General features: G+C 36.1%; 1 protein-coding gene and 1 pseudogene across 2 annotated transcripts; both read right to left on the minus strand.

The window, feature by feature from the left end:
- Positions 1–8392: 8392 nt before the first annotated feature.
- Positions 8393–12641, minus strand: LOC149005992 (uncharacterized; annotated as a pseudogene).
- Positions 12404–21930, minus strand: LOC149005993 (uncharacterized). Of its 2 annotated transcripts, XM_089169562.1 has the most exons (5): positions 21121–21930; positions 18048–20806; positions 17842–17914; positions 13347–13427; positions 12404–12649 (listed from the first exon to the last, which is right to left on the minus strand). In XM_089169562.1, exons 1-2 carry the CDS (start codon positions 21777–21779, stop codon positions 18895–18897), a joined length of 2571 nt encoding a protein of 856 aa, XP_089025688.1. In that variant the 5' UTR covers positions 21780–21930; the 3' UTR covers positions 12404–12649; positions 13347–13427; positions 17842–17914; positions 18048–18894. The 2 variants fall into 2 exon arrangements, with proteins under 2 accessions (XP_089025688.1, XP_089025689.1); XM_089169563.1 differs by lacking the exons at positions 12404–12649; positions 13347–13427 and adding an exon at positions 16724–17079.
- Between the last annotated feature and the right edge of the window lie 618 nt (positions 21931–22548).

Below are 22548 nucleotides of genomic sequence, written 5' to 3' on the forward strand. Positions count from 1 at the left end.
AAAACAAAAAAAAAAAAAACAAAAAACAATAGGAGTTAATTATTTAAATAAAAATATTGAATGTATGGTTTAGAATTAACTGATCAAAAGAAATAGTGAATTTCATTGACGTACTAGCAACTGCTTCCAACGGCCATCTGGGGACTCTTTTAAAAACAATTTTTTTCTGCAATTTTAACGAATCATTATGCAACTTCAAGACATTGACATTCCAACGAAGTTATTACGAGTATTTACACCCCTAAAGTTGAGAAAAACATCAGGATTAGAAGATCCAATCGTGATGGTAGTGGAAGCACAATCTAGTACTGCTGCCATAATTTGCTCTTGGAGAAAGAAAGAGATTGATGGGTGCTCAAAAAGGATTATCTGTTTTCTCAAGGAACTCTTTTTGCAAACAAAAACAAATTTGTGAATTGTGCATGTGTAGTGGCCTGGAAGGCATGTTGCAGCGTCAACTGGTGGGCTTTCTGTGTTGCTTGCTAGCTCTCTCCTCCCTTTTAATTTTTAATTCCCACAACGATTATTGACCCAAAAAATCCCAACAATTGAAAATATTTAAGAGGAGACATTGACCTCGACCTAGTATATATTATCCCACCATAGTATACATTATCCCACCATGAAACTATTGACCTTTGGCTTTTTATAAAATGGACTTCTAGAAATTGTAGCTTTCTCTACTAAAAATTTTGAACGGGTCTCCCTATATGTATATATTATCTAAGAACGAAGGGTTGATGAATTTCTGTGAATCATCGACTCCGAAATGAGGAAAACCCCAAATCTCAAAAACTGATGATCCCTTGAAGACATCCATCCCTGGAAGGTCAGGTCTTCTTTATATTGTTTTCACATGCAAGGTCAGATGGCTGTAGAAGGGAAGAAATATGAACATTGTGAATCATTGGTGAGAGGCAACCGGATTCTAAGAACTGGGACTGCCATGGGCAGAGCTGGAATTTAATATAGGAGGGGGTCGAATTATGAAGAATCATGTGCCTTCGTTTTCACAAATTATCAAATACTAAAAGCTAATAATAGATGATGATCTTTTCAATCCATACAATCCAATGGGCTTTGAGGGCTGAGGACCGTTCTGGTTTCAGAATTCCAGTGAGAAATACATTTCTGATGGAGACAAGAATACCAGGTACTATCACATTGCAGCTAGAATTCACAACCACCAAAGAAGAATTCTGACCCTTAAACACGAGGGACAAACCCTTAAGAATACTGTGGGTATTGCTATAGCCTTTGCTAACTTCATGAAAAACCTTTTCACTACCTCCCTTTTTCTTGACCCTAATTTTGTGGAAGGGTTTTTTCTAGGGGCGGAACCAGGATTCAATAGTGGGGGGCCGAATAATAAAAGTTTAGATTGGGAAAGCACCAATGCTTTTTCGCCACACATATTGTGTGGGCCCTTATATTAAGAAATACGCCTACATATATTTTGTGGGGTCCACATATATTTGACAAAAATAAGTAAATTATTAATACTGGTATTTTTATTCAACAAAATATAGGTAAATTAAAGCATCAGTTAAAAAAAAAATACATCTGACTTTAACCCTAAAAAATTTGCAAACAAAAAAAACTTTAGGTAAAAGATGCAAACCAATGGTAATTAGTTACCTTACAATTATAGACATTTGATTTACAATATAAAATCAAATAATAAAAATTGTAAAAGAAATGCAAAAACAAAGAATATAAAATCAAATAAAGAATAACATAAAAATAAGTAAAAAAGAAAAAATTGTTATAAATAATATTTATTATGGATGTCCATTACCCCAAAGAGATTGTACTTCCAATTGAAGATCTCAATTACCTCAGGATGCAATATTGGTGAAGATCACAACCATCTCATTACACAATATTGGCAGTCAATATTTCCATTCTATGCACCTTCTATCTTGGGCGGCAATCTATCTTTCCATATCAAGAATATCTTATTGTGTGTCAGAATCATATATTGTATTTCCATATCAGAGTAGATGCTCCTTCTACTATAAATATGTAATGCACTCAACTGAATGAATTACTTCTGATTGAACTAATCTTGTCTTTCTTCTTTGTATCTAATATATTTTCTCTTTATTTAATAACACGTTATCAGCACGATTCCGCTCGAAGAACGAATCCGCTCGAAGTATTGTGTTTTGAGAAGAAAGACAGCAAACTATGTATCATTATGTTTTCTATTCTAAAGTGAAAATAATGATCGATCTCCCTGTGTGTTTCTGTAAACAATGGATGAGTTTGCATTGTTCATCTTGTAAGGTAAGTGCATCGTGATAAAAAGGTATGTGTTTTATTGAATCTAAGAATCAATCAAATAATAAGATATTAGGTTGTCTTAACAATTGTGGTTTTATTTATTGTATATAGTGGTTGCTAGTTTTGCACCACAAACACTATTAAATGCACCTGAAGTTGCAAGATTTGAAAGCGTAAATTAGTACAGTTCTTCGGATGCACTTGAAGTTGCAAAATCTAAAACTGTAAATGAATACAGTTCTCTGAGATGCACATGAAGTTGCAAGATTTGAAATCGTAGAATAAGTACGATTCTGAGATACACTTGAAGTTGCAAGATTTGAAACTGTAAATGAATACAGTTCTGCAGATGCACATGAAGTTGCAAGATTTGAAACTGTAAATAAATACAGTTCTGCAGATGCACATGAAGTTGCAAGATTTGAAACTGCAAAATTTGAAACTGTAAATAAATACAGTTCTGTAGTTTTTGAAATTAATTCTCTTTTGAAATTATAAGGAGAAAATATTATTCATGAAAATATCCCAGCAAATTTTCAAGTTTCATATTTGTTGTTACAATAGTAATATTGTAAAAGGAGTTTTAAGAAATACTCCGAATGATATCATGCCTATTTGTGGGTGAGTAAAATAATGGACTATTAATGAAAAGTCATGAAGCTCGTCTTATTGGTTCTGCCTCCATTCCCTGAAGTGAATGCAACAATTCATGATATGCCCGAAAGAAGGCAAAATTAAAATTATGGTCATGACTGTGGAAGAGGATGAGACAAAAGACGGAATAATTACCGTCATTATTATGGAAATAAATAAGAGAATAATAAGGATTCTCAATATAACTTTTCAAGGAGTGAAGATAATATTTGTTATCGATGTGGTATGAAAGCCATTAAACATGTATCTGTCGTACTCCACAATATTTAATTAAGCTTTGTCAAGCCTTAATTAAAGAAAATAAAAATAATGTGGAGATAATTTGATTTTCCAAAATCATGATATTTGAGCAATCTTTGCCTATCAAAATGATGATTTTAATGGCTTCATAGATCCTACACATCTAGATGCTGCAAACTCCTTTGAAGATTTGATTATGGTTATTTTGTTTGATGACACGGAAGCCAATGTTCATACTAGAATTGTTAGTACAACATTGATTGGAAGCTCCGGAAGAGCTAATCTATTATTATCTGGGAGATAAAATTGGCTATGAATAATTCATTATTTTGTAGTAAGTCTCAAAGAAACTTATTAAGTTTCAAAGCTATTTGCCAAAATGATTATCAGATTGAGACTACAAATAATGATATAAGTAAATATCTATACAAAGGTATTAGATATTTCTCCCAATTTGTACTACACGAATATCGCATGGTTGAAACACATGCTTGGGTAAATCAAATGAACATTGATTCCAATAATTTTATTATTTGACATGACCGGTTGGACAATCCCGGATCAAGTATGATGCGAAAAACTATTGAAAATTCAATTGTCATCCATTGAAGAACCAGAAGATTCTTCAATTAAGTGAATTTTCTTGTATTGCTTGTTCTCAAGAAAAATTTATTATTAAATATTCATCAGCTAAAGTTGAGATTGAAAATTCTACGTTTTTAAAACTTATAGAGGGTGGAATATATGGGCCCATTCACTCATCATGTGGACCATTCAGATAATATATGATTTTAGTAGATGCATCTATAAAGTGGTCACATGTATGTTCATTATGAACTCGCAATTTGGTGTTTGCGAGAATGTTTGCTCAAATAATGAGATTAAGAGCATAATTTATGGATTATAAGATAAAGACAGTTTGTCTTGATAATGCTGGTGAATTTACATCTCAGGCTTTATGATTATTGTATAACAACTGAAATCACAGTTGAATAGCCTGTTGTTTATGTTTATATCCAAAATGGTTTAGTAAAATCATTTATTAAATGTCTCCAATTAATAGCTAAACCATTGGTTATGAGAACAAAGCATCATTTGTACGCATCAGGCCAAAAGGTTGTCATAAATTCTCCCTATTACAATTGGCTTATGGTCAGAAGCCAAATATTTCTCATCTTAGAATTTTTTGTATGTGCGGCTTATGTTCTAATTGCTCCACCACAGCGCACAAAGATGAGTTCCCAAATAAAGTTGGGAATATATGTTGGATATGAATCTCTTTATATAATGCAATATATTGCCAATGATAGGAGATTTATTTAATGAATTAGTTTTTCCAACATGAGGGGGAGAGAATAAATAGTTGGAAAAAGAGATTGATTGTATGCATTATCATTATCTAATTAGATCCTCGCACTGAGCACTGTGAACTTGAAGTTCGAAGGATAATGCAATGAATATTATGAATCAACTGCCAGATTTGCTGACCTGCTAAGAGTTATTAAATCTCATATTCCAGTGTAAAATGCTCCAATTAGAATTGATGTCCCAGCAGAACAATCTATCAGTGCAAATGAAATTAAACCACGTTTAAAACGTGAAAGATCAATCGGTTCCAAGGATAAAATCCTAGAAAAGGAAAGGAGCAAATGATCAAGATGGTCATAATATGGAGACAATTGATTATGAAGATCCTGAAGACATAACTTTCTATAAAACCCCAGAAGAGGTTCGGTACCTGAAAATAATGAAGAGATCTCGATTAGTTATGTCATTGCAGGAAAAAGATGGAACCGAAAATATAAAGTTGTCGACAACAATTTTTGCATATAATGTTTTTGTTGAAATAATGCAACAAGACGAGGATCTTGAATATAAATTTGTTGATGAATATAAATCAAGAAATGATTGGTCAAAATCTAGAGACGCAATTTAAGCAGAATTGAATTCGCTTGAAAAATAAAGTTTTTGGACCTATAGTCCAATATCTAAAGGTATAAAGCCAGTTTGGTACAATTGAGTTTTCTGCGAAAAAATGAAATGAGAAAAAGAATGAAATCGTGATATATAAATCATGAATTATGGCACAAGAATTTTCGCAGATGCCTGGCATTGATTACATGGAAACATGTTCTCTTGTGGTGGATGCAATCACCTTCAAATGTCTTATTAATCTGGCAGTATATGAAAATTTTGACATGCGTCTAATGGATATTATTACAGCCTATTTATATGGCTCACGCGAGTGTGAAATATATATGAAAATCCCTGAAGGATTCAAAATGACTGAAGCATATAAAAATTCCTAGGAAGTTTGTTCAATAAGGCTTCAAAGATTATCAAGGCATATATGGTAATCTCCTTAGTGGATATTTACTAAATGAAAAGCATAAAAATGATCCAATTTATTATTGTGCCTTTATTAAAGGATATGGATCTAATTTTAGTAAGTATATATGATGATGATTTAAATATCATCGAAACTCCTGAAGAGTTTCCAAAAGCAGTAGATTATTTTAAGAAAGTTGAAATGAAAATCTTGAAAAGACAATGTTTTGTCTTCATTTGTAAATTGAGCATTTGACGAATGAAATATTCGTTCATCAATCAACTTATATAGAGAATATTTTGAAGAGATTTTATCTAGATAAAATACATCCATTGAATACCCCAATGGTTGTGAGATCGCTCAATATAAAGAAAGATTCATTTCGACCTCAAGAAAATAGTGGAAAATTTCTTGGTCATAAAGTACCATACTTAGTGCAATTGGGGCATTAATGTATTTTGCTAATAGTATAAGACCAGATATAGCATTTTCTATAACTGTATTAGCAAGATTTATCTTTTCTCCAATATGAAGACACTGAAATGTTATAAAACATATATTTCAGTATATTTGAGAAATTATTGACATGATATTATTTTATGAATGTGGATATCAACTTACTAGTTTTGCAGATGCAAGATATTTATCTGATATTTATCTGATCTACATAAAACTAGATCTCAAACATGCTATTTATTTTCAAGTGAATGTTAGCTATTTTATATTTGGTTAAGATCAATAATACAACACATTCATGAAGCATGCAGTCTTCTACTAGAAGAAGGAATTTCAACAATATTATATGAAGATCATGCTGCATGCATAACTTAATTGAAGGGATGATACATCAAAGAAGATAGAACGAAGCATATTTCACCGAAATTCTTCTTCACTCTTGATCTTCAATGAAATGGTGAAATATATGTTCATTGAATTCGTTCATGTGATAACTTGACAGGTTTATTTATTGAGGCGTTGCCTACTTCAAATGTTGAGAAGTTGGTATATGATAATGGAATGTACGTATTCAAAGATACGTAATGATGTTATCATCAGGGGGAGTAAAATACGTGCTGCACTCTTTTTCCCTTAACCAAGGTTTTGTCCCACTGGGTTTTCCTGGTAAGGTTTTTAATGAGGCAGCTACCAATACGTATTATTTAGATATGTATACTCTTTTTCCTTCACTAAGTTTTTTTTTCCCACAGGGTTTTTCTTAGTAAGGTTTTAACGAGGTACATTATCTATTGATGGACATCCAAGGGGGAGTGTTATAAATAATATTTATTATGGATGTCCATTACCCCAAAGAGATTGTACTTCCAATTGAAGATCTCAATTACCTCAGGATGCAATATTGGTGAAGATCACAACCATCTCATTACACAATATTGGCAGTCAATATTTCCATTCTATGCACCTTCTATCTTGGGCGGCAATCTATCTTTCCATATCAAGAATATCTTATTGTGTGTCAGAATCATATATTGTATTTCCATATCAGAGTAGATGCTCCTTCTACTATAAATATGTAATGCACTCAACTGAATGAATTACTTCTGATTGAACTAATCTTGTCTTTCTTCTTTGTATCTAATATATTTTCTCTTTATTTTATAACAAAAATATATAAATTGAAAAAGAGAAAGAGAACCTAATTGTACATTTTTCCCAAATTTTCCTTAATCCTCACTTATAGAATAAATAAAAAGAAAGGAACCGAAGAGAATAAATAGAAAGAAAAGAGGAGATATGAGAGAATAAATAGGGATTGAGGAGTTAATTTCCATTAGAAATGACATTTTGAATATTTAATAATATAGTTTTTTCAAAAATTTCCCTTAACCCAAGTTTATAGAAGGAGAATATATAGGAAGAAAAGACGTGAAAGAGAAGAGTGAAGAGAATTAATAGGAATTGAGGAGTTGGTTTCCATTAGAAATTGCATTTTGAATATTTAATAATAAATTTTTTCAAAAATTTCCCTTAATCCACGTTTATAGAAGGAGAATAAATAGGAAGAAAATATGTGAGAGAGAAGAGAGGGGAGAATAATTAGGGATTGATGATTTATTTTTTAAATAGGGATGACATTTATACCCATTATTTTTTTTTGGGGGGGGGGGAAATAGCGATATTTCATATGTGAGAATAGAAAAAAGCTGAAAAAATGCAGGAAATTAATATAAAAAAATGAAAAACTAAGCAAATAGTAAAAAAAATAAAAAATCCAGGGGGGGGGGGGCATGGCCTCCCAGCCCCTTACTAGGTCCCGCCCCTATTTTTTTCCCCCTCTGGACCCTAATCTAATCCCACACAACATTTCTAACCCACCATCTCTTGAGGAAATTAAAGATGTCCTATTCTCTATAAGTCCCCACAAAGCACCGGGTTTTGATGGATTCAATGCTTTTTTTTACCAAAAAACCTGGAACTTAATCTCTAATGAACTTCAAGCCTTTGTCAATAACTTCTTCTCCCACCTCACCCTCCCATTTGGAACAAACCACACTCTTCTATGTTTTATTCCAAAACGGGACAACCCTGAGGAGGTCTTGGACTTCATACCCATCAGCCTTTATAATGTTAATTACAAGATTCTGACTAAAATTATGGCTACAAGACTCAAACCCTGCCTCCTAAACCTCATCTCACATTCTCAAGGAATCGTTGTCTCAAACAGACAAATCAGTGAGACCGTTGTCTTTTACAATTCTAAAATAAAATGACAGCGGCGGCAGCAACCAACTCCCCCTCCATCCAAAGCATATCCACCCTTTGCTCCGTTGCCGGTACCACTTTAGTTTAAGCAAACTCTTGAGCATGTTTGGAAGTCATCTGTCACTCTAGCATAAGCATAAGAAAACAATAGGGGTTAATTAATTAAACAAAAATATTGAATGTATGGTTGAGAATTAATTGATCAAAAGAAATAGTGAATTTCATTGACGTACCAGCAACTGCTTCCAACGGCCATCTGGGGACTCTTTTACAAACAATTTTTTTCTGCAATTTTAACGAATCATCATGCAACTTCAAGACGCGCTTCAAGTCCGACAACACTTCCCCCATTGTGGGTCTATGCTCGCCGTGATTGCGAATGCATTTCTGTACAGTCTCCATATATAACTCCATTGATTCAAGAGAATACTTCCCTCTAAGCTTTTCGTCCACAGTGAGAGGTTGCAAGACTACTCTAGCAAATCTGAGTGATTCAGGAGAATAGTTCCATATAAGCTTTTGGTCCCCAACGAGAGGTTGCCAGGTGTCTCTATTAAATCTGGATGTGTGAAAGCAGCTAAACGTGTCCAAGATTGCATGGTTCACATTTTCAAAAGGTGTCTTGCCACAAACAACTTCAAGCAGTACTACGCCAAAAGAGTAAACATCAGACTTGACAGTTAGTGTCTTAGTTTCAACATAATCTGGATCAATATATCCAGGGGTTCCCTTCAACAGATCACGAGTTCTACCGGATTCCCAGGTTTCACCGGATTCATGATTTGATATTACTGAGATCCCAAAATCTGCTATCTTAGCCATAAACTTGTCATCCTATAGTATTTTATCTGTTTTAACATCCCTATGGATTACTTTCATCCCGGCTGAGCCCTCGTGGAGGCAGTGAAGCCCTTCTGCAACACCTATGCAAATCTCTAACCTCTGCTTCCAAAACAGTGGACTCTGCTTCCGAGGCAGTAGACCTTGCTCCCAAAAACCACGGTCATAGAGATACTCGCGAAGATTTCCCTTTTCCATATGCTCATACACCAAAATCAATTCATTATCTTCCTCACAGAACCCAAATAGTGAAACCAAATGCCTATGCCTGAACTCAGATAGAATAGTGATCTCTTTTGAAAATTCTTCCTTGCTTTCTCGAGATTTGGCAATCTTGATGGCTACCCACCGACTAGCTTGTTCCAGAAAACCCTTGTAAACTGTACCAAACCCACCCTTTCCGATCTGGAGTGATGCATCAAAATTCTTTGTTGTAGCTTTAATCTCTTCTAACGTGAACCTAATTGGCTTGTTGTATGATTCATCTTCATTCTTTGCTCTACTTGTTACTGATTTAGTTTGCTGGTTTTCTATTGTTAAACCCTCACAAACTCTATTTGTAGTTGTGAAGCCATTTGGATCTATATATCGTGTAAGAACTTGAGTAACCACTGTAACAGGGTTGTTAAATCCAATGGTTCTTTGAAATAGAGGTTGAAGACCAAGGGAATTCTCTTCCATACGGCTAATCCTTATGTTTTCTCGTTGTCTGCGTAAAGATGCAAGCCTGTAGATCGAAGCTTTTCCAGCTTTCAATTTTTGCAGTGTAATTTTCCACTCTTCTTTGCTGATAATATCCGATAAATAACATTCCAACACCTCTAGAGTTGAAGGCAACCCCCTTGAATAACGTACCACATCATGCGAAAGTTGCATATACTCTTCAGGAGGTTCAAGCATCGAGAAGGCATGCAAACTAAACAACTGAAGAGATTGCTCGTGGTTGAGCTCTTTAAGCAAACAGATTTTGTCTTTAATGACTTTGGCCACATTCAAGATGTGTTCATCTCTGGTAGTTATTATTACCCGGCTTCCTTGACCAAACCAATTGTGCTCACCAGCTAAAGCATCTAGTTGTTCTTTATTGTGCACGCCATCAAGAACAAGAAGAACATTTTCTTTACGAAGTCTCTGTTTTATCATTGTTTTCCCTCTATGAAGATCAACAATGTCGAAATCTGTTTTGAACAAGTCTCTAAGAAGACGCTTCTGCAAATAAGCAAGGCCATTGCATTCCATTGCTTGTTTGTTGACATCTGAAATAAAACTTTGCCTATTGAAACGTGAATGGATGCAATTATAGATAGCCTTAGCAATGGTTGTCTTCCCTATGCCAGAGAGGCCACAGATTCCTATGAACTGAACATCTTGAGAACCAATACTTAATAAAGATAAGAAATCATATACGTGAGAAGTCACACCCATTGGGAATTTACATTCAACCAAGTACGTGGTACTAACCAGCACATCCAAAACCCTTTTAACAACTAATTCAATAATCTCCGCTTGATTCCTGTAACAATTTAATGTAAAAAATAGAACAAAATAAGAAAAAATATGGAACTGCTAGAATAGAAAAATATATAGAACATGAAGAATTTGGAGCTATCCATTATTATGCATGAAGTGGGGATCTGCAGGTTACATGAATCTCATCGGAGTGATAAAAGAGCTTCAAGATAACTAATTACTTCATTCCAGCACTAAATTGACTTTGAGAGGGAAATTTGAATTCATACAATCAAACAAACAGTGTGAAAATTTGCTGAAGATAGCTAAAAATAGTTTTGAGTTTTATGAGATTGAGACTTACTTGTTCTTGTCAACAACTTCTCCTTTCAAATTTCCAATTGCTTTCAATGCTTTCCTCCAACTCTCCACAATTTGAGGCTCAAAATTCCTATCGTGTTCCCTAAATGCTTTTGCAAAACTCCCAGTTTGATTATGAACATGTGAGGGTTCAACATCGAAAAATATGGGCAACACTAGTTGACCACTAGATATGTAACATTTATGAATCTGAGCAAGCTCCAGCAAACACCATTTGCTCTCCGCGTATCTTTGAGAGAAACAGGGACTGAGATTTTGGACTGATTGATTGCTCTAAGACAAGCTGGTCCAATAGCTTCTCCAATCCATAACTTTTCACTATCAAGAAACACATCGATTCCTTTGATTTTCATAACCAAGTGAAGGAGTCCGACGATGTTATTGTAGAAGACAAGACCTTATCCACGGAACCGGATGATTAAACAAATCACCCAAATGAACAAAATAAACCAAGGATCTTGTGCAATATAAATTGAAAGACAATCACAAAGCAAATAAACAACAAACCACCACAAGAATGAAGAAGAAAATGCAAACAACACACAAGAATTTTACGTGGTTCACTAATCCGAAATATTCGAGATTAGCTACATCCACGGGGAGGAATTTCACTATTTTAATCTTCAAAATAATACAAGATTTTAGTGTGATACAATGTTACCTCAACCGGTCACATAACATCTCAAAGCTCCTTAGAATACCCTTCCACCTTAAGCTCTTGAAGAAAACCTTCAATCCAAGCTCAAGCTTCAATGGAGTTGCAATGGAGAAGAACAGAAGAGAGAAGAAACCCTTTTCTTGCAAAACCACAAGAAGAAGAAGACCCTAAAAAGCTAATCCCGTTTTTGGACAAAACCCCCTTTAGAAGTCACTAGAAACTCACTTTTTCTCACTCCATTTACCTCTCCCAAGGCTCTCTTAATGATACCAAACACCTACCCATGTTAAACACTAAGTGGGACCCACCAAATTCAAAATTTGAATTCAAACAAAAGATAAAAGTGATTTTCATCACTAAACCCAACAATCTCCACCTTGATGGAAATCACTTACTTGTCGAATCATGTTTCTTGAAACCAAGAGAAGATAGACTCCAATTCAACTTCTCTCCTTGGACAACCTTGGTAAGCATATCCGCCACATTCTCATTTGTTCCAACTTTTAACAATTGGATCCTTCCGTCTTCAATGACTTCTCGAATGTAATGATATTGTACCAATATATGTTTTGTCCTCTTGTGATGTACAGGGTTCTTGGCCAAGTAAATTGCACTCATATTATCACAAAACAAATACATACATTTTGACTCAATGCCAATCTCACCCATCAAACCTTGAAGCCACACCGCTTCTTTACAAGCTTCGGTTGCCGCCATGTATTCCGCTTCGGTAGTTGATAATGCCACCGTCGCTTGAAGCTTAGACATCCAACTTATTGGACCATTTCCATACTTGAAAACATACCCCATTGTAGATCGCCCCTTATCACGATCATCACAATAACTAGCATCCACATAGCCTTGAATTTCAGGTGTTGTCGTCGTCGGAGAAGGAACAGAGAATTTTAGGGAAGAAGAGAAGCCTAAAAACCACCTCTACAACGAACCAAGCCTTTACCGCTCCAACTCCATCTGCAACGAACCAAGCCTAAAAACGATCTACCTCCATCAGCAACTAATCGTCTGAAAACCTCCATCTGCAACGAACACTTCTACCGCTCCACTCCATCGCTTCACCTCCATGACTGCATCTGCAAAGATGAAGGTTCATGGTTCACGAAACCTAAAGTGGGCAGTTTTGATTTTTATAATTTATTATCCCAATTCCCACATTCCCACTCAGTTTTTATTTTTATATTATCCCACCTTTCCATTCTCCCAAGCACTGTGATGTCACTATGTCAGGTCACATGTGATTGTTTTTATTTTATTTTTATTTTCAATTGTCCAGCAGCCATCTCCGCCAACGACAAATGCCAACGAAAATTATAATTTCTCGCTGAAGTTTCGACAAAATTTCGCCGGTTCGCTAGGTTCGCCGGCTGGCGAACCGGCGAATTTTTCCGAAACTTCGTTCCATGCTTAGAAGTGCTGTTTTTTTTAACCAATTTTGCCACATTGGGGTTAGTAGCCTTCAAATTTTGGAGAGAGAAGAAATTGCTGGAAGAAACACACCATAAGCCCTACTCATTGTATTCCGGTAAAAATTCTTTAATTATATTAACCCCAATTATAAGCTGCATATTCAAGATCCAAACAGAACTTGCTTGCTGATCCACCAAAAGAACAATATTTCCTAACAGGGCTCTTACTCTGCACTTCACCATTTTGTTTACTTACAAACATGAGTTATCATAAACAAAAAATTGTATATTGTAAAAACATTTTTTTCACGAAGAACTGAAATTCATTTTAAAGAGCAGGAAGAACTCAGGAAATCATACTTACATAGTTTTGATCAACACCAAATATTGGAATATGGGTGTAATTGCCTTCCAAGCTAGAGAGTGAACTATGTGATTGCGCTCTCTAGGAATAGAAACAAAAAATTGTGAGTAATAAAATAAGAACAGTGATTAAGGATATCTTCCATATATCAAAAACTCAAAAGAGAAATTAGGCCTGGGACAGCAGCATCTTAATTACCATCTGTGAGTTGTCAAACATTACCAAAATGCAATTAAGGATCATAAGCCAAAATTAGACTGTCAGAAAAATACATAAGAGACATGAAAGTAATCAAGCTTACAGTTCCCAAGATCAAGAAATAAGCAATAGAAACAAGAAATCCATGACCCATATATGCAAAAGAAAGTTTTCCCAACTTTTTCTCTTAGGCTCTATGATCTGATTTTTTTTTTTTTGTTGAAGAAAAAACTTTAATTAAATATAAGTTAGTGCTGGTAGCACCTACATATTGTTCTTAATATACTATTACAACCCTCCAGCTGAGTAGCTGCAAAAGATGCATATTTTTCAAAATAATGATAAAGCATTGGATTAGGGAAGTCCACATAGTTCACCAATTTTGTTGCTTGAGCTAGGTCCATTAACCTTGGTAGTTCCTCTAGGGCCCATTTCTCTGTTGAGGGTCTTGGTAAAAGCTTCTTGATTTGATGATGATTAGTCCAGATTTCATCAATCCTTATATTCTTCCCGTTTGCAGTGTGCATGCCTATTTGTAAGCACGAAAGCATTGTGTCCAATAATCTCCTAGATTCCCGCTTTCCAAAATTGACGGTTAATAGATGCCCGTCTCTGCAGATTCCAATGCTCCACCCTATCGCTCCTAGTTGCTGGTTAGAGACCCTACGCACGATCAAAATATTCTTATTAAATTTCAATGTTTGTAGACACAATCTATCATCCGGCTCAACTAGAATATTGAGGTTATTTTGGTTTTCTGGAATATTTTGTAAGTCCCTTTCCTCCCTCCTTTGTTGGTTCAATTTCTTAATCCATTGGTTTGTATTATTTAATACAACCATTGGATTAGGTTGTGTATTATTAAAAACCTTTTCATTCCTGGCTTTTCATATAAAGTAGCAAGTAATTATAAATACTGACATAACCCATCGCTTATTGGCCTTGCTCAATTGTGAAATCATCTTGATGCATTGATCCATTAGCGATGTATTTTGCCAATATTCAGTTCTTAAACCTAAAGGTCCAGCCGCATGGATTCTTTTTCCCCAGTCACAGGAAACAAATATATGCCATATCATTTCATCGGATTTTCCGCAAATGGCGCAATCCGGCCCAATGTTTGACCATTGAGCAAGTTTGGCTCTGACTGGTAATCCAGCATTTAATACCCTCCAGAAGAATACTTTAAATTTGGGATGTATGGGGAGTTCCCACATTTGTTTCCACCACTGTGCATGGTGCTGGTCTTGGTTCCCAACCATAAGTTTAACTAATTCTTTATAGGCCAGTTTAACAGAAAATTCTCCATGTGGAGAGATTATTGAAGACCAACAATCTTCCAAATTCAGTAACGGTGCATAAAGGATTAATGAAGATAAAGGATCTGATAATATCTCCCTGTTTTGAGTGCGACTTTGGAATGCTTCGCCATATCCGCAACCGTGCTTTGTCTAGACCATCTTCCGAAGTCCTGATTTTCTGCAATGATTTGTGATTGAGATTGAGCCCATGGGTCAAACCAGAATGAAGTAGTTCGTCCATCCCCAATCTTTCTTGCCACCATTCCCTTTAGCTGAGGTATAATGCTTGCAATGCTATTCCACACCCATGATCCCTTTTTTCTGGTGACTAATGGATCAAAGAGGCTTTGATTATTAAAGTATCTAGCTTTGAAAGTCTTAGCCCACAATGCTTCCGGTTGTTGATTAAACGCCATCCTTGCTTGAGTAACATTGTCGTATTGTAATCCTCCATTTTCTTGAAACCCATTCCTCCCCTTTCTTTTGGTTGACAGAATCGCCCCCACGAGATGAGATTCATCTCGCTTGCTTTTATGGGGTTGTCCATTCCAAAACCTTTGGCATATCGCATCAATCTTTTTGCACAACATTTTTGGAAATCTCAAACATTGCATCTGATAGAGCGCCATTGACTGGATTGAAGCTTGTATTAGCACTCCCCTTCCTGCAAACGATAGATTCGATGTCTTCCAAATTGCCATTTTCCTAGACATCCGATCCACCACCGTCTGTAGGGTCTTAGCTTTTGCCCTTCCCGAAGTCAAATTCGATCCCAAATACATTGTTTCTTTTTGAATTTCCCGGACCTTTAGAATTGAGAGGATCGTGTTTCTATTGCTTCTTGAAACATTTCGGCTGAAAAACACCCCACTTTTCTCAAAATTGATTTCCCGACCAGGATAGGTCAGAGAAGAGTTCAAGGACCGCTTTGAGAGCCAATACCTCTTCAGTGTTTGCTTTACAAAACAAAAAGGTGTCATCGGCAAAAAACAGATGAGTAATTTCTGGTGCCCCCCTTGCAATCTTGATTCCACTTAGTAACTTCAAAGATTTATACTCGTCAAGAAGACGTGATAGAATCTCCATTACAAATAAGAAGAGATAGGGGCTAAGAGGACAGCCCTGCCTTAAACCTTTGGCCCCTGAAAACCAAGAGTAAGGCGAACCTTTGATCTTTACCGAGAATGTCGGTGAAGATATTAATTCCGAGATAAGATTGCACCACCAAGTGTCAAAGCCTAAGAACTGAAAAATTTTGATGATCACATTCCTATCAGTCCTGTCGTATGCTTTTGACATGTCGAGTTTTAGAGCAATGACACCCTGCTGACTGCGTGTGTTACGCATAAAGTGGAAAATTTCATGAGCCACCATAATATTATCAATGATTTGTCTATTTGCCACAAACGCCCCTTGGCAGGGGGAAGTAATACTGGGGAGAATACCTCTTAGCCTTCTTGCCATAATTTTGGCAATGATTTTATAGGATGTATTGCGAGAGGCTTATTGGTCCGAAATCCGACACCATACAAGCGTCATCCTTTTTTGGAATAAAACATAACAAAGTATGGTTAATCCCCTGGGGAAGAACTCCTGTAGCAAAGAATTCATAAACATACTTTACCACGTCTTCTTGAATGAAATCCCAAGATTTTTGGTAGAAGAACCCATTGAACCCATCCACTCCCGGGGCTTTGTGTGGACCAATTGAAAAAACTGCTTCCTTAATTTCTCTCAAATCCGGAATTGAAGAATTTGGAAGGCTGGTTGAGCTCATTCTAGGGAAAAGGCATTCTACAAAGTGTGGATCCAGGGATTCTACCGGTTGATAAAGTTTTTGCATATGGGCGGCAAAAACGCCAGCAATATCACCCGGAGAATAAAGCTTACGCCCTTCATCCAATAACATTGAAATACTTCTTCTTTGGAGATTAATTTTGCTACTCAAGTGATAATTTTGCTCTATGATCTGATTAGTCATGATTTTCGATCAGTAGAACATACGTAGAAGTTTGATTCTCAGTGCTAGTGGTATCTGCAGTCAATTTGAAATCAACCTTGTAAAATATTTCTGCTCAGAAACTTGAAGGATTCACACTGAGGTCCCCATTGACGTCTCTAGGACTTTTCTTCACTAATTCCCATCACTCCTCTTCAGTGTTCAAATTGATATATATTCACACAAATGAGCAAGATGTTTGTCCAAAGTAATAACAGTTTGAGAACTTTACTAGCTGCAGGAAATAAAGAGTGGCATGAGAGGAAAACAGGGTCTTCTTCATTTTCATTACTAAAATGAAAAAGCTCCAACAGTAAAAAAAACAAAAAGGAAAGTAAGATATACAATCCCTCCGGCTGGGGACAAGAGAAAAATCACATACAATATATCTTGGCATCCCTAAGGGCCTGTTTGGTTACATGAATTCAGAGATTTCAAATCTTTGGATTCACAAATGGGAGATTTATAGCTGTTTGGTTGTGTGAATCTCTAGATTCATGAAATCTAGAGATTCACCTTTTTACACTAAAAACGTGAATCTGCAGATTTTTGGGTATAAGGTGAAATCCAAGGATTTCATTTCTACAACAAAAGTGTTAAACATTTGAACCGTGACTCCATAAATATTTTTTTAGGATATATCTATAGATTTCATTCCAAAGATCCAAAGCTAACCAAACGGTTAATTTTATGAACCATGACTCCATAGATTTGAAATCTATAGATTTGAAAGTTCTAAATTTTTGAAATCTTCAGACTCAAATAACCAAACAGGCCCTAAATGTTGGCCATTTCTGAGCTTGCTGATTGTCCTGGGATTTGCCATTGCCTTCATCAACAATTAGCTACCGGGTTAGCATGATGAAGTGAGAGATCTTCCATTCACTTTCATGTAAGTATCCCAAAATATTCCACCATTTTTGTAACACAAACCATGTAACTTTACGATTCTTAAATAAAATGACAGCAGCAACCGACTCCATTGGATTGGATTTACCTTAATGTTAACCAATCTTCATGCAACTTCAAGACACGCTCTCAAAAGAACCTCAATGCTAATTTAAGTTGACCTATTAATGAAAACAGCAACTTGAGCACATCAGTGAACCTGGTTCAATTGACTTAACCAAAAACATCAAAAAAAAAAAAAAAAAAAAAAAAAAAAAACACACCCACACACACAACACAAACAAACAAACATACTTTGGAGCCTATTTAGGCCAGAATCACTTTCATTCTTCTCCAAGACCCATTTGATCTACTTCAACCAGGGCTAAGGCCTAAGTTCACCAAGCATCAAGTGGAAAATATAATTGAACTGATCCATGCTCTGGTTCTGCGTCTCTGAAAGCCTTTCTGTTGAAAGGCACGATTCAACAAGTTTGGTGTGAGATTGATTTATGACTTAGTTTAACAGGGTGCTGCACAGGGTAAACATGTGAGTTTCTCAAGTTTTTCACTCATAAATGTTTCTGTCAGATAGGGAGGGGAGCAAATAAGAATCATAAGCCAAAACTCAGTTTGCGAGAAAAATACAGAACAAATATAAAAGTAACCAATCTTACAGTTCCAAGATCAATATATACTATAGAAACAAGAAATCCAGGAACAATATATGCAACTTTTTCTCTTAGGCACTATGATTTGATTAGTCTTGATTCTCGATCAGTTGAACATACATGCATAGAAGGATTTTTTTTTCTGCAAGTGGTATCTGCAGTTGATGTTTAATTGAAATCAAACTTATAAAAAATTCTATTGCTCAGAAGCTCAATGGTTTCATAAGGATCCACATTAATGTCTTTAGATATTCACTTCACCAATTCCATCCGCTCCTCTTCTAAGGTTCAAACTGATTTTTGAACAAATGAGGGAGACGATCACTGAAGAGAGAATTTTACGTGCTGTAGGAAATAAAGATAGACATGAGAGAAAAACAGCGATTGATTAACATAAAATTAATCAATGCATGGTAATGGTTGAGATTCAATTCACCAAACTTAAGCAATAGTTAATTATTTTCATCAACATACCATCCTCAAAGTAATTCTCACGGCTGTCTTGCGACTTCTCTAGCTGTCATTTTCTCTTCATCACTTTTCAATTTACATTTCAGCCAAGCTTCATGATTATGCAAGGCAAGCTTCAAATCCGACAACACTTTCTTCATTGTGGGTCGATGCATACCCTCCTTGCAAATGCATTTCATTACAATCTCCTCAAATAACTCCATTGATTTAGGAGAGTACTTCCCTTCAAGCCATTCATCCCCGACAATGTAGGGGTAAACTTCAAGCAATACTATGCCGAAAGAGTAAACATCAGACTTTTCGGTGAGTGTCCCAGTTTGAACATATTCTGGATCAATATATCCAGGGGTTCCTTTCAAATCATCAGTACACACCCCATGGGTACTTTTTTGGGATATTACTGAGATTCCAAAATCTGCTATCTTAGCCATAAATTTGTCATCCAATAATATGTTAACTGTCTTAACATCCCTATGGATTACTTTCATCCAGTATGAGCCCTTGTGAAGGTAGTGAAGCCCTTGTGCAGCACCTATGCAAATCTCTAACCTTTGCTTCCAAGACAATGGTTTGAGACTACCGCCATAGAGATACTCGTGAAGATTTCCCTTTACCATATACTCATACACCAAAATCAAGTCATTCTCTTCCTCACAGAACCCAATCAGTGAAACCAAATGCCTATGCCTGAACTTCGATAGAATAGTGATCTCGTTTAAAAGCTCTTCCCTGCTTTCTCGAGACTCGGTAATCTTGATGGCAACCCACCGACTAGCTTGTTCCAGAAAACCCTTGTAAACTGTACCAAACCCACCCTTTCCGATTTTGAGTGATGCATCGAAATTCTTTGTTGCAGCTTTAATCTCTTCTAACGTGAACCTAATTGGCTTGTTGTATGATCCATCTTCATTCTTTGCTCTACTTGTTACTGATTCAGTTTGCTGGTGTTCTGTTGTGAAACCCTCACAAACTCTCTCTCTAGTTGTGGAGCCATTTGGATCTAGACATCGTGTAAAAACTTCAGTAACCACAGTAACAGGGTTGTTAAATCCAATGGTTCTCCGAAATAGAGGTTGACGACCAAGGGAGTTCTCTTCCATATGGCTTATCCTTATGTTTTCTCGTCGTCTGCGTAAAGATGCAAGCCTGTAGATCGAAGCTTTTCCAGCTTTCAATTTTTGCAGTGTAATTTTCCACTCTTCTTTGTTGCTGATATCCGATAAATAACATCCCAACACCTCTAGAGTTGAAGGCAGCCCTCTTGAATAACTTACCACATCATGCGAAAGTTGCATATACTCTTCAGGAGGTACAATCGTCGAGAAGGCATGCAAACTAAACAACTGAAGAGATTCCTCGTGGTTGAGCTCTTTAAGCAAACAGATTTTGTCTTTATTGACTTTGGCCACATTCAAGATGTGTTCTTCTCTGGTAGTTATTATAATCCGACTTCCTTGACCAAACCAATTCGCCTCACCAGCTAAAGCATCTAGCTGTTCTTTACTGTCAACACCATCAAGAACAAGAAGAACATTTTCTTTACGAAGTCTTTGTTCTATCATTGTTTTCCCTCTATGAAGATCAACAATGTCGAAATCTGTTTTGAACAAGTCTTTAAGAAGACGCTTCTGCAAATAAGCAAGGCCATTGCATTCCATTGCTTGTCTGTTGACGTCTGAAATAAAACTTTGCCTATTGAAATGTGAATGGATGCGATTATAGATAGCCTTAGCAATGGTTGTCTTGCCTATGCCACAAAGGCCACAGATTCCTATGAACTGAACATCTTGAGAACCAATACTTAATAAAGATAAGAAATCCTGTACACGAGAACTCACACCAATTGGGCATTTACATTCAGCCAAGTACGTGGTACTAACTAGCACATCTGAAACCCTTTTAACAACTAATTCAACAATCTCTGCTTGATTCCTGTAACAATTTAATGTAGAAAATAAAAAAAATAAAAAAACCAAAAATATGGAACTGCTAGAATAGCAAAATATATAGAACTTAAAGAATTTGGAGATATGCATTATTATACATGAAGTGGGGATCTACAGGTTAGGCATGAATCTCATCGGAGTGATAAAAGAGCTTCAAGATAACCTAAATTACTTCATTCCAGCTCTAAATTGGCTTTGAGAGAGAGGGAAAATTGAATCTTTATGATCAAACAACAAACAGTGTGAAAATTTGCTGAAGATACTTACAATAGGTTTGAGTTTTATGAGATTGAGACTTACTTGTTCTTGTCAACAACTTCTCCTTTCAAATTTCCAATTGCTTTCAAAGCTTTCCTCCAACTATCTACTATTTGAGGCTCAAAATTCCTCTCGTGATCCCTAAATGCTTCTTCAAAACTCCCAGTCTGATTCCGAACATGCGAGGGTTCAACATCGAAGAATATGGGCAACACCAGTTGACCATTGGATTCGCGACATTTATGAATCTTAGCAAGCTCCAGCAGACACCATTTGCTCTCCGCATATCTTTGAGAGAAAACAGGGATTGAGATTTTGGACTGATCGATTGCTCTAAGACAGGCCGGTCCAATAGCTTCTCCAATCCATAACTTTTCACTATCAAGAAACACATCAATTCCTTTGATTTTCATAACCAAGTGAAGGAGTCCGACGAAGTTATTACGGGTATCTTCACCCCTGAAGTTGAGGAAGACATCAGGATTAGAACATCCAAACGTGATTGTAGTGGAAGTGTAGTCTCGTACTGCTTCCATTTCTAGCTGTTGCAGAGAGAGAGAGAAATTGATAGAAAGAAGTCTCCGTTTCCTCAAGAAACTTTGTTTGCTCACGGCTACAAAGTTGTGTTTTGTAGAAACCATTATTTGATTTTCGCATGAACTTTCCAAAGCGAAAGAATCGAGTGGAAGACGCGTTGCCATGTCCACAGCAATTGGAAATATCCTAGAGGATAAGTTGACTTTTAGTAAACGGACACAAAGCTGCCATTGTTGACGATAAAATGGTAATCTCTTTGAAAAATTCTTCTCTGCTTTGTCGATACTGCTGCCACCTATTAGCAACCTTGATGGCTACCCAGCTAGTCTTTTCTCAGAAAACCGCACAAAACCCACCGTCACCCTCTCCAATCTTGCAGCTTTAATCTCTCCTAATGTGAACCTAATTGGCTTGTTACTTGATTCATCTTCGTTCTTTAGTCTCCTTGTTACTGATTCATTTTTGCTGTTTTTCTGTTTTGAAGCCCTCATGAATTCTCTCTACAGCTGGGGCCATTTGCATCTAGACATCGTCTAAAAACTTGAGTCACCACAGTAACAAGGTTGTTGAATCCAATGGTTGAACCTCCCGAGTCAGCCAAAATTATATAGTCCAGAACCCCAATAGTATTCCACAAGGATAAATTATGAAATATATAGGAAACATTTTCTACCAGGGAAAAAAAACAAAGAATTATATGAAAAAGTTGTAGTTCCAAAATATTAATCAATGATATTGGTAGAATTTCTATTGTGTTGCTTGGAGTATGAGAGGCTCTTCCAAGATCATTTTTGATGATACGAAATTCTTCTGATGATACGAAATCCTGTTCGACCTTCTAAGTTTGGTTCCTGCAATAAGGTGCTCGATCCTAGTTTTAAGACCCAGTAATTAATCAGGTCGACGCCATCTGACGAGCAAATCAAATCAGTT

Source organism: Hakea prostrata, chromosome 9 (assembly GCF_041222555.1).
Source record: "Hakea prostrata isolate BN-2017 chromosome 9, UWA_Hpros_2, whole genome shotgun sequence".
NCBI classification, from domain to species: domain Eukaryota; kingdom Viridiplantae; phylum Streptophyta; class Magnoliopsida; order Proteales; family Proteaceae; genus Hakea; species Hakea prostrata.

Excerpts from the sequence above, each read along its gene's own strand:
- LOC149005993 (XM_089169562.1), bottom strand. The coding sequence starts at position 21,779 with ATGGCAACGCGTCTTCCACTCGATTCTTTCGCTTTGGAAAGTTCATGC. Across the intron at positions 20,807-21,120 it reads GAAGTTGTTGACAAGAACAA|GAATCAAGCAGAGATTGTTG; the intron begins GTAAGTCTCAAT and ends AAATTGTTACAG.